This window comes from Brachionichthys hirsutus, chromosome 2 (assembly GCF_040956055.1).
Source record: "Brachionichthys hirsutus isolate HB-005 chromosome 2, CSIRO-AGI_Bhir_v1, whole genome shotgun sequence".
Lineage (NCBI taxonomy): Eukaryota > Metazoa > Chordata > Actinopteri > Lophiiformes > Brachionichthyidae > Brachionichthys > Brachionichthys hirsutus.
In genome coordinates, this window is record NC_090898.1 from 12347850 (window position 1) to 12363447 (window position 15598).

At 46.1% G+C, this 15598-nt stretch overlaps 1 protein-coding gene across 1 annotated transcript in view; it reads right to left on the reverse strand.

The window, feature by feature from the left end:
- Window positions 1–14177, reverse strand: part of zgc:171572 (protein bicaudal D homolog 2) — a 24387-nt gene extending 10210 nt beyond the window's left edge. Inside the window, exons 1-2 of the mRNA XM_068744327.1 lie at window positions 13938–14177; window positions 2110–2322 (exon numbers count right to left, since the gene is read on the reverse strand). Of these exons, the coding sequence (XP_068600428.1) occupies window positions 2110–2322; window positions 13938–14177 (453 nt within the window). The remainder of the gene's footprint in view (window positions 1–2109; window positions 2323–13937) is intronic.
- Window positions 14178–15598: the final 1421 nt, after the last annotated feature.

A 15598-nucleotide genomic window follows, 5' to 3' on the forward strand; every position in this document is an offset into this window, starting at 1 on the left:
CCTATCCAGACTCCATCAGGGAGATCAATCACAGAGGGTGAAAGAATGCACTCACTGACTTAATGATTTTAAGGTCACCTCGATGGCGGTGGAGGAACGTCTATGTTGAAGCCATTAGTCGCAGTGAATGCGTTGGACAGTTTGTGTCTGTGTTGTCGATCCATTCGGGTCCATTGATTGATGAACTGGTGAATTATTTCAGGAGGCGTCGGGACCTCAGCGATGCAAATGCAAAAAAGGTATCGATGATTCATTTGGTGGAAATATTAAATGCTAACAGAGTTAAAACACACTCATTGGCAGGCAATGCCCCCCCCCCCCCCCCCCCCCCGCCCCGCCCCGCCGCTCTGTTAGGATAATGGCAGCCGTCTCCGCAGGCACATTGCATGTCTGAATTTAATGGAGTCATGCCTGTTACGCTGAGCCGCCCTCCTCTGTTCAAGGCTTTTCATGGCGGTTTAATCCTGTAGACTGTGTCGTAGCAGTGAAACAATGTCTCGGCACTCCTTGGGGGCCGATGTTCAAGTCTTTGGCATGAGCGGCTGCCTGCGAGGTTTGAATGCGATGAGAGTACATGCTGAAATGCGGTCACGATTGAACCGGTTTATGCACAAACAAAAGCCGTGACTATATACGGAGTAAAGCTTCCAGTTTCGTGGAATAATTCTGGAACAACAGTAAAATGAGATTCTTTTTTTAGCCTTTTGCAAGCCGTCTTCATGTTGTATCAATGCTGTGAAATCTCCAAGGCTAAACACATTTAATCTGCACAGATTAACCAGGAAGAAAAGTCACTTTTCACTGAACATAATAGTCTAAATTTGCATCCCAACTTGTCACTTGAGCATCCAGGTACTGAATCGACACTTATCATCAAGCCCTCCTCCACCTCCAACGGGTTTCAGGCCTCATTCTATTTCTCTACTTCCATTCTAACCGTCTCAGTCCCTCGGCTTTTCTCTCCTCGTTGGAGCTTTTGGGCTAATTTGAAACCCAGGAGACAAAAGGCCTCTTTGAGGCCCCGTCAGTCCAGTAACAATGCCCACCTCAGTGCCACACACACACACACACACACACAGCCCTCCTCGTGCCCACACGAGTACCAATAGAAGGGTGCTATTATCTCCCGTATTTGGGACAATTTAAGATGCAACACTTTTTGTTTAGCCAGTTGGAGCCGGGTGGAGTATCAGAGTATTTATCACGCAAACGGCACCTGCAGGAAGGCCACCGTTCGTGCCACAACCAGTTAGTCAAAAGTTGTAGATCAGATCTGCAGCCAGTATAAGCTGGGAAACTAAAGAGCTGTTCAGTCTTAAAACCCTGAAGATGAACTCTGCTCTGGTTCAGCAACACGCTGAGGCACAATCGCTTCCACAACGCCCAATTTACACAAAGTTAGACGAGGAGCTGAAGAGCAGAGGACAGAATTACACTCAGATTCTGAGCTCTCCTGAGTCTTGACCTCAAGTAGCTTTTTTATTTAGTCCTTTTCACTAATCCTGGCAAGAAATGCTGGTGACATCTGTCTGAAGCACGGACACATAAAACAGCAGCGATTCCTGCAGCTGCCTGCCAGACTCCCCCGAGATGGAAGCGCCTTTTAACCCCCCCCCCTTCCAATTACCGGTATACTGGAATTACAGACTTGACCTGCAATCCCTGGATCAACAAACCCTGCTGTGCACAAACATGGAACGATTTGGAACACTGATGGGTTTAAACTGTCATATAGTGAGAGCTTTCCACAGAGAATGGAAAAACTAGAGCTTTGGATCGGTTCCTTCCCGTTTCATGTCTCCCAAACTCCTCGCCGCCACTTTAAAGCCCTCTTTATCATTCCGGAGAGGGAATGTCCTCTGCGCTTCTTTAAGACTAGATGAGACTCTTTTTGTTCCTGACACATCTCCCAGCCTTCTCCTTCTCAGCATGGCCGTCGGCAAAGGCAAGCAGCCGAAGCCTCGGCAAAGGACTGCACTCCCATCACTTCTAATGGAGGCTAATTAGCTGTGACTAGATGAAAATGGAAACAGAAGAGGTCAGACATTGGCAAACTGAACAGTTAGCCCCTGCTTTGAGACCAGGCATCGTTCCATTACATCATCTTACCTCTCTCATCTCCTGGGAGATGGTGTTCAGCCGTTCGTTCTCAGACTGGGTGTTGGCGAGGACGTTGCGTGTCTGGCGGAGCTCGTTCTGCAGCTCCAGGACCCTCTGCTCGTAGTAGGCCTCCTTACAGGCCGACTCCAGGATAAGGGTCTCCTCACGGCTCTCTCCATCCGCTGCCACCTTCTTGTGGTTGGAGTGGGCTTGTCCAAATGCCTGGAGATGCAGGAAAAGAGATATTATTTTCCGGCTAATAATTAGGGGTGTCAAATTATCGCGTTAATTGCAATTAATTAATTACGGTCCTCTTTAGCGCGTTAATGTAATTTTTAACCTCTAACTTTACTGCTTCTGTATTTCCTTTGTATAAAATCCTTTCATGCGCCGGGCTTTTTGTTCCGGGGTCGTTCGGGATGGAATAGTCGGTGACACCCTGAAGTGGACACTGATTGGGTGTCATTGCGTTGGGCTTGATTAGCACAAGCTGATAGGCTCCCATTGTAGGTGGGCGGGACAAGGTGAGAAACGGGGAGTGGCGGAGAGGGTCGCTCATCTTCCCCCTTGTCCCCCCCCCTCCTAATGTTTCCCCTCCCCTACTGCAGGATGTGGGCCCCCTCTGCAGCGCTTTAGACTAGAGCAACTCCACAGATGGGAAAACCGAACAGGAAAAGTAGGGCAAATGGACTTGTGTCCGGGTGACCCTGAATGCTAATGCACTTAATATCTTAGCAGATCCTAGCAGGGGAGGAGAGGGTCAGGAGTTATTGTTTGGGTTTTACAGATTGCCCAAGTGATGACGTTCACGGAGATAAAGACAACTATGAATGACATTTAGGCTCGAATATTCTTCCGCCTGCTGCAGGCGAACGCTCCATTCACATCCACTGAATTTGTCAAAGTGCTACGAGACCAGGGAGACAATTTTAACTGCATCCAGGATCTAGGCTAGGCTCCCGAGATAATCACACTCCCCATTACAGATTTCATTTCCCATCATGTAACAACCAGCATCCTGATGGAAATCATCATCCTCATCTGGCCTCACAGCCCGAGCGCAGGCAGTAATCTGAAATCACCTGAGGCACTGGGTTTGACCTTGTTTGCAGCTGCAGTGCACGCTCCCTTTCCTCTGACCTGCTACCCCCCCCTTACATCTGCACATGACCGCCTGCTGCAGGATTTTCCTGACTGTGAATTGTGTTAATCCCAGTAATTCCTTTAGCGGGGGGACTGGAAACTTGCATTAGCACTCCTGGCCTAGTTTCAGGACCCAAATTAATATGTGATTCTCTGACAGTGGTTTAAATATTTTAATTTAAACCACTTCAGTTAAAGACGGCAGTCTGCACCGAGATGATGAACGTATACAGTATACAGTATACAGTATAATATATACAGTAATAACTGACCGTGTCAACAACTTGACATGAATTACAGGAGCTCCATACCGATCCATCCAACACACTCAAGCTGACAATTTGATGATTGATAACTGCCCACGACTGGGCTTCCGACTGTCCTCAATCCCGCTCACCCATCCCTCGTCCCCTTGTCCCTCCATCAATCAGACAGGGACTGTATTTTAATTAGAATGTCACTACAAGAGACGGGTTTAATCCATTCGAAGGTCAGTGGAATCCCATCATGATAATCTCGGTGCCTGGTAGATCAACGTAAGAGACGTGGCCTTTAAACAGAGTCCATGTAGCCGAACCAGAGACCTGGGGACCTTTAATCTCAACCCCCCCCCCAAAAAAGCTTGATTTTAGGATTCTTTCTGGGGAGGGTAAATTGGGGCTTGCAGTGCAACCAAGCCGATAATCCCACATTGAGCTGTATAATTCATCTTTAGTTTGCCATATGTCAGTTGTTGTTTTTGTACATTGCACATGTGAGCATGGATTATTAATCTGTTGTAAAGCTAATCAAAGGCAAGTCTTTAGTCATCCAGTCCGGGACTGGATTTCCTTAGGGCGTGGCTAACATTATTCTACCACACATGGAATAGAATAATGTATCCCTCCACACAACTTCTATTCCAGATGAATGCATGTATTAAAGGGTGAGTCAAACATGCTGATCTTTATATTGTGGGCTGCCACGTGCTGATCAGTCACCAAAAGCACCATGACATTGAGAAAATGGGGCGCCTCTCTTTTTTTTTTGTTGTTGTCAGAATGATTTGTCTCCAACATTGCTCACACCACAAAAGAGGATCTGACAATCCTAGTCATAAAATAAGCACATGGAAACCTCGGGAAACTCTTGAAAATGATCTTGGTGCTCATGTGTTTGTGTTGCAAACATGCTGGAGCAGCGTGCAAATTATGATTTAATGATTGCCCTCTAATCTGCTCGAAGACAATCATCAAATTAGACGTTCATCGATAAGAGAGTGAAGCGATTGAATGATTGTTTGAACCTTTTTTGATCGCTGTACAGTAACTGAGGGAGCACACTATGAAGACTCCGGCCCTAACCTGCATGTTCAAGGAGGTTAAAGAGTGGGAGAGAGGCCAGAAAAGTTCCCCTCCCCAGGGGAGAGAAAGGCATGTCAGTCTCAGAGGCCTCATGGTGCTGGAGTAAAATAAATCTTACATTCTGTGTTTGTCAAACAGAAAGAAACTACACCTCCCATCAGTGCTAATAGAATCCTGGTTATCCTTTAAAAGGTTATGAGAGAGTTCAGTTTGATTGATTGATTTGAGTGCTGAAGCAGATCACCAATAAAACACTGAAGGCGACTGCAGAGGAAGAGAGGCGGAGCAGGAAGTTAAGGACAAAAGTCAAACCCCACAATGACTAGATTTGTGTGCCTCGCGAACCAGGGCTCACGCGGAGCGGCGGCTTGCCAAACAGAGACGTGACCTCTGCCTCCCGTTTCCGCGTCAATTCATAGGATGCTACACGGTCAGCTCATCAACTTCAGGCAGTTCTATTTTTGGTTCAGAATGCAGATCTGTTGAAGACGAGGTTTACAACACTTCATGTATTTTAATGGGATAAAGTCCCTCGCTGTGTCGTGGACGTCATGTGATGATGCATGTTGACTTTAATTCAACTCGCAGGGAGCAATGTTGAGGATTACTGCAAACCAATGACATTTACAGCAATGAGTAACAGAAAAGCAAATTATTTACCCCCAGACCTCACCCGTCAGGAGGGATGGCAATTACACGGAAGAGACAGATTTTGCCCTCTTCCCTCAACAGATCATTTGAGGTTATGATTAACTCGCCACCCTCCTTGTTTTACTGGCAGATCTCCACACACACATCAGCCTCCCTAAATATAAGAAGCAATTGTCTCAGGCTAAATTATAAGAGGCATTCAGAGGAATGTTCTACTTCATAACTGGCATGGAAGTTGTGACCAAACAGGAGAAATGAGAGTAAAAAAGAAGAGGGTTGTAGAGAAACGGCAAAAAAGCAAATGCAAGAGGTGATATTTGCCATGTGACTGGCACAGAGCCACATTGATTCGCTGCATGGTGCAGAGCCGTCGGGCTGTTAGTCACACACAGGTCTGGACAACATCCCGTACACATGCATAAAGTATACTCATTTCTACTTTCCCCATATGCCCTGCAGTCAGTGCTACCCGATCCCAGGAAAATAAAGAAACGTTCAAAGCCTCGTCAGGGTTCCTGCAAAAACTCTGTGCGCCTACTGCTGTCAAAAACATGAAGGAGATTCACTGCAAGGCCACAGGCAAAGACAAACGTGCCGCAGAAGCAAGAGGTTACAGACACGCCACGCCCGTGGGAGTTCTGGATCAAACAGGTTTATTTTGGTAGAAATAATTGAACTCGAGGGGAGGTATGAAGTTCTTGAAAATAGCTGCCAAGCTGTGTCGGATTGTGGAATTCCCGAGCAGAAGTGAGCCACTGGGAAAAGTTAGGTTGTGGTTTTCCATAAGGTATCACCTCCATTAATGTTCCAAATAAGATGAGCGGGCACCGAAAACGCTGCAGACCACTGATCGGTGCGTCACGCATGGAATATCCTCACACACACACACACACACACACACAGACACACACGCAGGATGTCATCTACAACCATAAAGAACACCAGAACAGTCAGGAGTCCAGCGATGGGAAATCCCAATGCCAATCGTCACTGATGCTGATTAGGTGCTTTAAAAAAGAACCTACATTTTATATTCCATTAATCTGACTTCAGAGAGGAACCGACTCCAAAGCCCACATTTAAGATTCTGTGTGAAATCGGCCTTTGATCATCGTACGTCTACAAAGACAGGTCTCTGAGGACTTAACCTTGAAATTAAAAAGAAAGGTGAAATATCAGCCAAAGGAGGAGAAACACACACACACAACCATGGAACTGAATCACAATGAAGTCTCTTTCCTACGCTACTTTCTTGGCTTTGAGCTTAAGAAACTTCGTCTGAGCAGTTTATTTATACCTTAACGATAGAAGATATCTGCGATTCTGACAGCTTTTGCACGACAGAACTGATTAAAGGTTATTTAAGGTTAAGGTTATGTAAAGCTGATTTTACTGGCACTCCTGAGAATAAAAACAAGGTAAGCCTGATAATAAACCGCGTTCCACCCGACAACATTTACAGAACAAGCAGATTTCAGCGGTTAGATATTTCCTGAGTCAGTTTTTCTTGACTTGAGTTACTGTTTTTATGTTTCTATTCAAAAAATTGTTTTTCTCTCTTTGCAGTCAGAGATGAGCCACAAGGTTTTAATTCTCCTCTTGTCTTGAGTATTTTTAATTTAAGACCCAGTTAATCACATGGAAGCATCTGCTTAAATCCCCGTTTACTGGGTCGAAAACCCAACTGCAAAATCTGCCACGGAATGGAGGAGAAAAGGTCTCTGAAGGAAGATCGGAGATTGAATAGGCCTAATATATTATATCATAGCATATCAGTGTCTGGGCAGGAGTCTGGGTTCATTATCTTTGTTCATATCGTAGCACTGCTCCACACCGGCTCCAGCTCTGGGCGATGGCAGCCTCGATCATTTGCAATGCAAAGACAGCCTTATCTGTGCCTCCACTGTGCTAAGCCTATCAGTTCCCCTCTCTGACTGACGCCATGTCTGGATGAGATCTCCCGATCCACGCGCCTCCACCCCAGGGGAGCAGCCGTTGTTATGGCTACAATGCCAATTACAGTGACGGAGCGGGAGGGGATCAGGGCAGGACGGTGTCACAGATGGCCGTTTCAGAGCTCAGCCTACCGCAGGCCTGCGCTCCTCCCTCTGCTGGCAGCGGCCCTCACACGGGTCCAACGCCTCCTCAATCTAAGATCGTACACACGTAGACCGAGGAGGTTCCAGGTTGCGCTGAAAGCCCTTGTTTTTGCAAGGGCTTCTTTGTATTAAAGAAGCGGTGAATAAGATGGAGTTACAATTTGGTGCATGTTTCACCAATTCCCAAAAGACATTCTCCCTGAGGAACACCACATATGACTTCCAACAGCTGACCAGCTTCTCGTAGCCGCCGACATAAATGACTGCCGAGGGGAGCAGCTGGGGCCGGGCTTGCACACACGCGCACACACACACACACACACACGTAAACAGAACTGGGAACTCAGAAAATGCAAAGTCACGTGTGGATGTCTATCACGAAGGAAGGGGGAAGGTGAACCAGTGTGTGTTTTCAACACTTAGCGGAAGCCGTTTTTGTATCAAACCCTTAGCATGCTGCGGTATAAACTTACCAATAAGCATGTATTAAATGAATCTTGTATGCATTTGACCCGCACTCACTCTCACTCTGCTTCATAGCTACGTGAACAAAACTACTCCCGATAACCTGATCTACTACCATAACGTTTCAACAACCTCCTTTACAAATGTGGCTAAAATGATCTCAATCTCGCCTGCGTGTCGTCCTGAACTCCCCACCCAGAAGACAGTCTCTTGGGGCAGGTCGTGCCCTTCCTCCACAGCCAGGCAGAGACAAATAACCTCCTCTTGTATTCAATGTAATTATGTGACTGTGCGCATTCTCATCCTCTCCATGGCGAGGTTACATCGTAGGTCAGGCTGCGGAAACCGTCCATATGAGGCGATGTCAGCTTGTAAATGGTGAGTTGGGGGCTCAGTAGCCTCATCATCACTGAGTGCATAATAGATTATACACGTGTGCAAATTAGGCACTCAAGGCTTCGTGGAAAAAAAAGACGAGTCGTTTGCTTGGTATCAAAACAATAAATGATCTCATTCCATGTTTTTGGCTCAACTCTCCTTTATTCATATCTTCAGCAGAGCATTAAATTCAAGTATTGGAAATAATAAGGTGGAAGATAAGCTCCTGTACATGCTCGAATGCGCTGAAGACAAATTGGTGTAAAAACGCATATTACCAAGGTGTGATTGTCCAAAAATGTCAGTTGTTCTATTTAGAGTTCTATGATAGAGGACCCCCCCCCCCCCCCCCCACACACACACACCCATTTGAAAGAGTCAGCTGGTTCCCACAGGCTTTGCCTGCCCATCCCATTCCCAACTGCTCTGCATGCTCTCCCAATTTTCTCAGGGATCCCAGAGAGACTGGGAGACACCCAATTAACCCCCCCCCCCCCCCCCCCCCCCCACTCTGTTTGCGCTCTCTGAGAAAAAACTCTAATATTGTCATAGCTGTACAAGCAAGGCCCCAGCTGGACCATACCACTCTGTCATCTTATTTCCCTTCCCATTTAACCCCATCTCCATTCCCAATTTCTCCCCTCCGTCGAACCATGCCAGAGGGTCCCGAAGCGTGGGCTCCGTGAGATTTGGGCACGACACAAAGCGACAGCCTGATTACACCCCCTCCCACATTTACAAAAGGAGCCTGGGGAAGGAAGAGGAGGGGAGTGGATGTTGAGCGTGGTGAGAATGGGAAATGTAGACATTTTCTGCACTGTGGTAGCAGAAGTAAAAAAAGGAACTGTGCTCCAGAGTGAAGGGACTTCCCTTTCAAATTGAGTTTGTTAATGTTTGAATAGATGGATGACTAAAAAGACGAGGCGTTTTCCCAACGATCCGCCCTCTGGTTTAATGAATTTTGGTGAGACGGGAGATGCCGCTCTGTCAGTCGGGAGATAATTGCGATGAGAGGACCGTGTAGAATTTCAGAGGAACACACGAAGCGGTAACCGGCTATCTATGTTCAGTTCATCCCGGAAGTTCTCACCAAACCATCACGAGCTGCAAAAACAAAACCGTGAAACCGGAATTATTTTTAAGTTGGAGGATGTAGCGAGGGGGGGGGGGGGGGTCATGTGCTTCAGATAAGCATCAGCGTGTCTATGTAGGGGTGGGGCCACCACCATCTGTTCAACTTGAAGACACGACAAGTTCATTCCTGCTCTTTGTGTACGCAAAGAAGCTTTGGGGGCATTGCACCCTTAGCCCATATCTTTGGTTTCTCATTGGACGGTGCCTTCAACTCTGTTTATGCTAGTTAGTCAGAAGGAAGTAAAAAAAAAAAAAAGAGGAATGCCTGATTGGCAGTTCATTAAACAAACATTTTTTAAAGGCTAATCGAGACCGAGGTGACCCCATCCTGATATGAAATATTTTCCCGTCTCAGATCGCCAACATGAATCTGGATGCTTAACACAACAGAGGAGACCTGAAGGGGGGAAAAAGGACGGCCCGTTTTATTCCTTGCAGAACACAGGTGGCAGAAATGGCACACGTGATGAACCGGCATGTGGTCATTTCCTGCAAATCTCTAAAAAGCTATCTGGACGGTTACAGAGCCTAATCTCATGTGCTTCCTTTCTGCGATGAAAAAGAACGACCGGCCTCACAAGTCAACAGGATGCCGAGCAAGGAGCAGAGGGGCGGGAGCAGGAAGCACTTGGTTCCTTCCTGTAGAAGTAAGATTTGATGGAGCAGTGATTTGCATAGACTCAAGATGACTTTAACAAAAAACGTTATTCAAGCCCTTGGGACAAACAATATTTTTTATATATAAATATATTTATATTGTATATGAGTTTATGCTGATATCATTTATATAATAGCTGCAGTGTTTCTATCACAGATAGCCCCCCCCCCCCCCCCTCAACTAAACCCTTTCCTGAATGAACCTTGTTGTATTGTTGGAGGCATATAGTCGTGATTATGACCTCATCCTCTACACTAGAATCCTGTCTGTCCTGTAATTAGATTACAATTGTGGAATCATGACCCTGATGGGCCGCCATATCTCTACATGCACGTTGGACTTCTGTGCCCGATGCTACTGCATTTACCGCATTACAAAATGTACGTAGGGTGAGTACAAACATTTCTGACACTACTCACATAAACAGCCAACAAACTCCGGACTACACTGTACTAACACGTCGCTCTTTAAACACGAATCCAGAAACATTCCAAGCAGCCCAAACAATTCCCCCACTCAGAACAGCTTTCCACTAATGCTTCACAGCTAATGTGGCCTCAACTTGACATGCCGAAGGATGCTGATGGTGGAATTTTGTTGATCAGTTAAGGACAAAAGCCCTTAAAATCATTCTGGATCAGCGGAAGCATTTTACCCAGAATGGGATGGACTGATTCCTTCATTATTGCGATACCATACGGTCGTCCTTCTGCGACACAGGAGGCAACTTTAGCCGATGTGAACGGATCTACTGGATAGGCAACTATACCTCATTACCAAGTTTTTAAGTGGAGATTCCGACTCAAAATAGTGTGGGCAGCTTTAGAACCACTAAATCCTCGTTAACACTAAGGTTTGTATAGTCCAGGTCTGACGGTGCTCATTGAACGAGCTGAAGGGCCTTTATAGGATGGGATAAATAAGACACGGCAATTTCCCAAAATCACCTGTCGGTCTTTGTGGAGTCAAAATGCACAAACCTGTCCCTGGCTATGGAGGCTACCAAGTATGGCTGGGCCTGGCAGACGCCCAACCCTCCGTAAGCCGTGTGCATAGCGGCTGGGATTCATCCTCTTAAGCCCTAAGGGTAGCAGATTTGGGACTTTATTTAGTGCCATTTAGAAAAGATTAACTGCAGCCCTGTCGTCCAACAAAATACATTATGAATTAAACAGATGATCAGAATGCCCAAACAATGGCAAAGGTTGGACCATAAGTCCAGATGAGTCCCAGATAGAAGGGAAATGTCACGGATTGATCCAATGATGTGAGAATATTGGTGTCTTAGAAAGGGCTGAGAAGTTGTCATAAACTACAAGAATGGATGAAGTGACTTAAAACGGAAGAATAAAAACGATGGAGTGACGATGATGAGAGCAAGAGACGGACCACCGATGAAGAACGGCTTGGCGTGTCAATTGAACGAGACCTTTTACGGTTTATGGTGAAATTAGCCAAATGAGTATCGTCCGCTTCCCATATTTTCTACTGGGGTCCAATCGGCATCCAAGCCATTTAACGCCGTAGAGAGGCATACAAGGGTCGTCTTCACCGATGCACGGCCTGAGTGGGCCGGTCACTGTTCACCAATCAGCTGAGGCTCAAGATATTATACAGTAGCTCCAGAAATTGAAGGGATATGCACTAGAGAACAATGCATGATAAAATTATGCATGATAAAATTCCACAGCCTGACAACTCTGTCAGGCTGTGGAAATGCAAGCCAGCCAAAGACTTTATGCTTTAATGTACTTCCCTTATAATTAAAGAGAAACAGATTCACATCGGTCAATCGCAGTGACGAAAGCCAGTGGATTAACAGCCGATGCATCCTCCGTCTGTAGAAGTGAACGTGGGGATTGGGATTCCCGTAGATTGGTGCATAAAGAAAGCAACTGGAGCATCCTGCAAGCATATTTAACCAAATGCTTTTTTACTTCTCGCCAGTAACCGTGTGCATTAATATTGGCTGTGAGATGATCGGTCAAAAAGCAGCACCCGTCGACGAAGCAGCACATTTACCCCAATGCACAATACCCGTGTCGTTACTAAGCAACAGCGGTGCACAGAACTCCTCCATCTTTCGGCCTATGGAGTAGCGCGTGTGTGTGGGAGTGTGTTTAAAGTGTGAACATTAGCACTCTTGTCCAGGGGTACATGAGATGGTGAGAATCGGCTACACTGTGGAGGACGTTTGCTCAATGTCATGATGATTTCTGATTGGCTGTTTACATCTGGCATTGAGACAAAAGAGTGACATTTAAGCATTTGAAATTACCATGAGTACACATAAATCTTTGCTCCCACCCCTCCCACCCCACCCTTTTTTTGTTGTGTTTGTGCATACCGGGAAGTTTTAAGTGCAGTTTGGGGGTCACTGGAGAGGATCCAGTGCTAAACAACTCTGTAAAACAATCAAACTAGTCTTTGAACAGAGAACAGTCACCCAAGCATTGTCACCCTATGGTGGAGGTTCATATCCAATCTGAGCTGCTGATACACCATTGGACAGTTTGACCTTTACTGTCCTACACTAAGAAAGATATACCAAAAGTCAAAGCAAAAACAGATGGATTACTATTACATGTATCTAATCACTAGCTTTAATTGTGTGATTTGACTACGGACTAGAAGCCAGCCACTGAGATAGATCTTTATTTGCTCCACACTACCTCGTCAACAGACAATCTATAAAAAAAAAAGGAGCATTTCTGTATTGACAAGATCATGTGTTGGAGTGTTGGGTAGGAGGACGCAGGAACCTAACTATGGATCTAACCCAGTGATCTACAATCAGGTTAAGCTGACCCTGAAGCAAAAGAAGGGAACTCAGTTGCAGCCGTGTGCAAACGATTTAATTTATAGCCCGGGTGGATGATTTGTGTTGCATTGTGAACAAGAAAGGTCCCCGTTTTAAAATAGTGACTTCAGGTCACAAACTGTGACAACAACAAAGTTTGTTCTGTTCTTTATTTGCTTTAGTTTGCCCCGTCGTGGTTACTCTTCCGAAAATGTTCTTCGGCTGTCTCTTCCATTTAGAACACGAATGCTAAAATCAGACTAACTCTCTCTTCTATTCAGATCATTGATTGTTATTCATCTGGGGCATGCCAAAGACATGCGTGAGAAACAGGAGCAAGAGACGCCTTCGCTGCTTCTTCCGACAACAACTACAGGGAGGGCGGTTAAAAAGGGGGGGGGGGGGGGTTACCATGAATCTGTATACTTTCTTTTTCCATGGCCGTTGGCAAGGCTGTCCTTATGTTACTCCAGAGTCATACTTCTCTCTGTCTAAATCACAAGACAATGACAAACTGGAGCTGCAGAGAAAAAAGTCAGACATAATGCAATAACAGTAGGGCAGAAGTCCAGCCGCCGTTGAGAGGAACAGACACAGCCTTTATCCGACTCACTCGCTCAGCTCGAACAGTCACTCTCGACATTCTTTCCGTTCCCACAGGGTCATAACTCGCTTGGCTCCCTCTGTTAGTTTTCCTCCCTCGCTCTTCTGAGCGGGAAGGTTTGAAATTCAAAACTACTCCCTCCCCTTTCAACTAACCTATCTAGTATTTACTGGGGGGGGGGGGGTAGTTTTAAATGAGACGGCAAAACACACGTGGCATAACAAAAGATAAAAAATGTGGCTGTGGAAGATGGTTCAGAAGGGAGGGGGGGAGGGGGGGGGGGGGGTTGCCCTGCAGATCCCCTCCTCATCTTGCGGTATTGACCTTGTAAGGATGGCTTTTACCTAAGTGTCATATTGCAGCGATGAGATCATACCAAACTGCTGCACTAAAACATTTTGAATGCGTATTTCTAACAACGATGCCCCCATAAATAAATACAGAGCCCCCATAAATAAATACGGAGCCGGCGTTCGGTGGTTGCTGCTTATGAATCAGAAATACTAAAATGATCTTTTTACGTTTTTAGGCACCTTTCGCGTGATTTTAAAACACAGCCTACCTCCTTCAGCTGGTCGAGCTCCCGTCTGACAGCCTCGGCCTCGGCCTCCAGCTCCTCGTACTGCTGCTTGAGCTGCTGCTTCTCCTCCAGCACCACCAGCCCGTACTCCGCCGCCTGGATCTTCTCGTTCGTGGTCTCACTGAGCTCCCGGCCAAGGCGATCGAGTTCGGCCCGCATCCACTCCGGCCCGGCCTTCAGCAACATCACGGCGTCGGGGTAGCCCCGCTCCTCCACGGACATGATCAGGAACCGTGACGATCAGCCAGCTGATCTGCGACGCGCACACACACGGGGGGGGGGGAAGTCGGGGCGTCTTCAAGAGGGGTAACCTTGAAGAGGAAAGGTCGCTCAGATTCGTCTGTACTTAAATTGCATGATTGTTTCGTTGCTGTTCCGATGACTCTGGGCATGTAAGTGAGTCTCCGCCGAGGGTGGCGCTCTCTGTTATCTCCTAGAAATGCTCCATCAGGTCTGCGCTCCGTTCTTCATTCCGCCCCCCCGCCGGCTCCCCAGAGCTGTGAAGCCGCAGGAGAGGAGCAACAAGCTGCAAAGAGAAAAGGAGAATGGGACTTCCGGTTCTTAATTTCAAAACATGATGATGAATATATTAATTAGATAGAATGTTAGAGTACAAGTACAGTCACACAGGAGCATGTATTACAGTACAAGTACAGTCGAGCATCCTGTCTAAGAGGAGCATTTAAAAAAAGCCCTTCATACATAAATCATCGACATTTAATACCAATAAAATTAAAATAAATTACGCCACAGATGCAAAATAACAATAACTTAAAAAGACACATAATATGTACAACGTAGGTGGACAAAAAAAAAAAGGGGGGGGTTAAACAGGAGAGAGTCGTGATGACTATCTCCGTTTCTGCCCCCCTGAAAGGTGAATTTTTAGGGTTGTTTTGAAGGAGGTGTATGTTTTCAGGGCAGGAGTCAAACAGTTCCACCCTTGGGGGGGGGCAGTATTGTAAAAATATGATTTACCCATGTTTGTCTTATAGTAGGGGGTAATCAGGTTGTTGTTTGAGCTCCCTCTAGTGTTGTGGCTGTGGGTGTCACTAAATCTGTGGGGGTGTTTATTCAGGTATGCAGGGATTGAGGGGACTGAGGGCAGAGCTGCATTGACTATTTTAAATGCCAATCCCATTTTGAGTTGTTTAACCCTGTCTTCCACCCTGAGCCATTTTAGGATAGCAAAATGTCCAGGAAGAAGGTGGGTCATGGGCCCCAGATTGAGGAGTAGCCGAATGAGACACATAAGTGTCGGAGAAATAATTCAGATTTAGATTACGTATTATCTTATATTTTTTTCTATTTTACTTCTATTATAAGCTTATTATAGCGTATTCATCAGGAGGTGCGCACAGCATGTGATACACTACTGATAGTTTTTCATAAACATGCACTATTTTATTTTGAAGGCAACATTTGATTCAATTCCGGTGTGCTCCTTCAATTTGTTTGAAACCGATTTGATCCACCCACGCAACCAGCTGGGATACGACGACAGAGCAGCAATGCCTGTCGGGAAATATAGTACTGCTTATACGACAGAACAACTAAAGACTCTGACCGCTACCAACAGCCGAACACATTTCCCATGAGGCTTTGTTTGGTTGCATATGTGGAACACGGAAACGTCTTCGCTT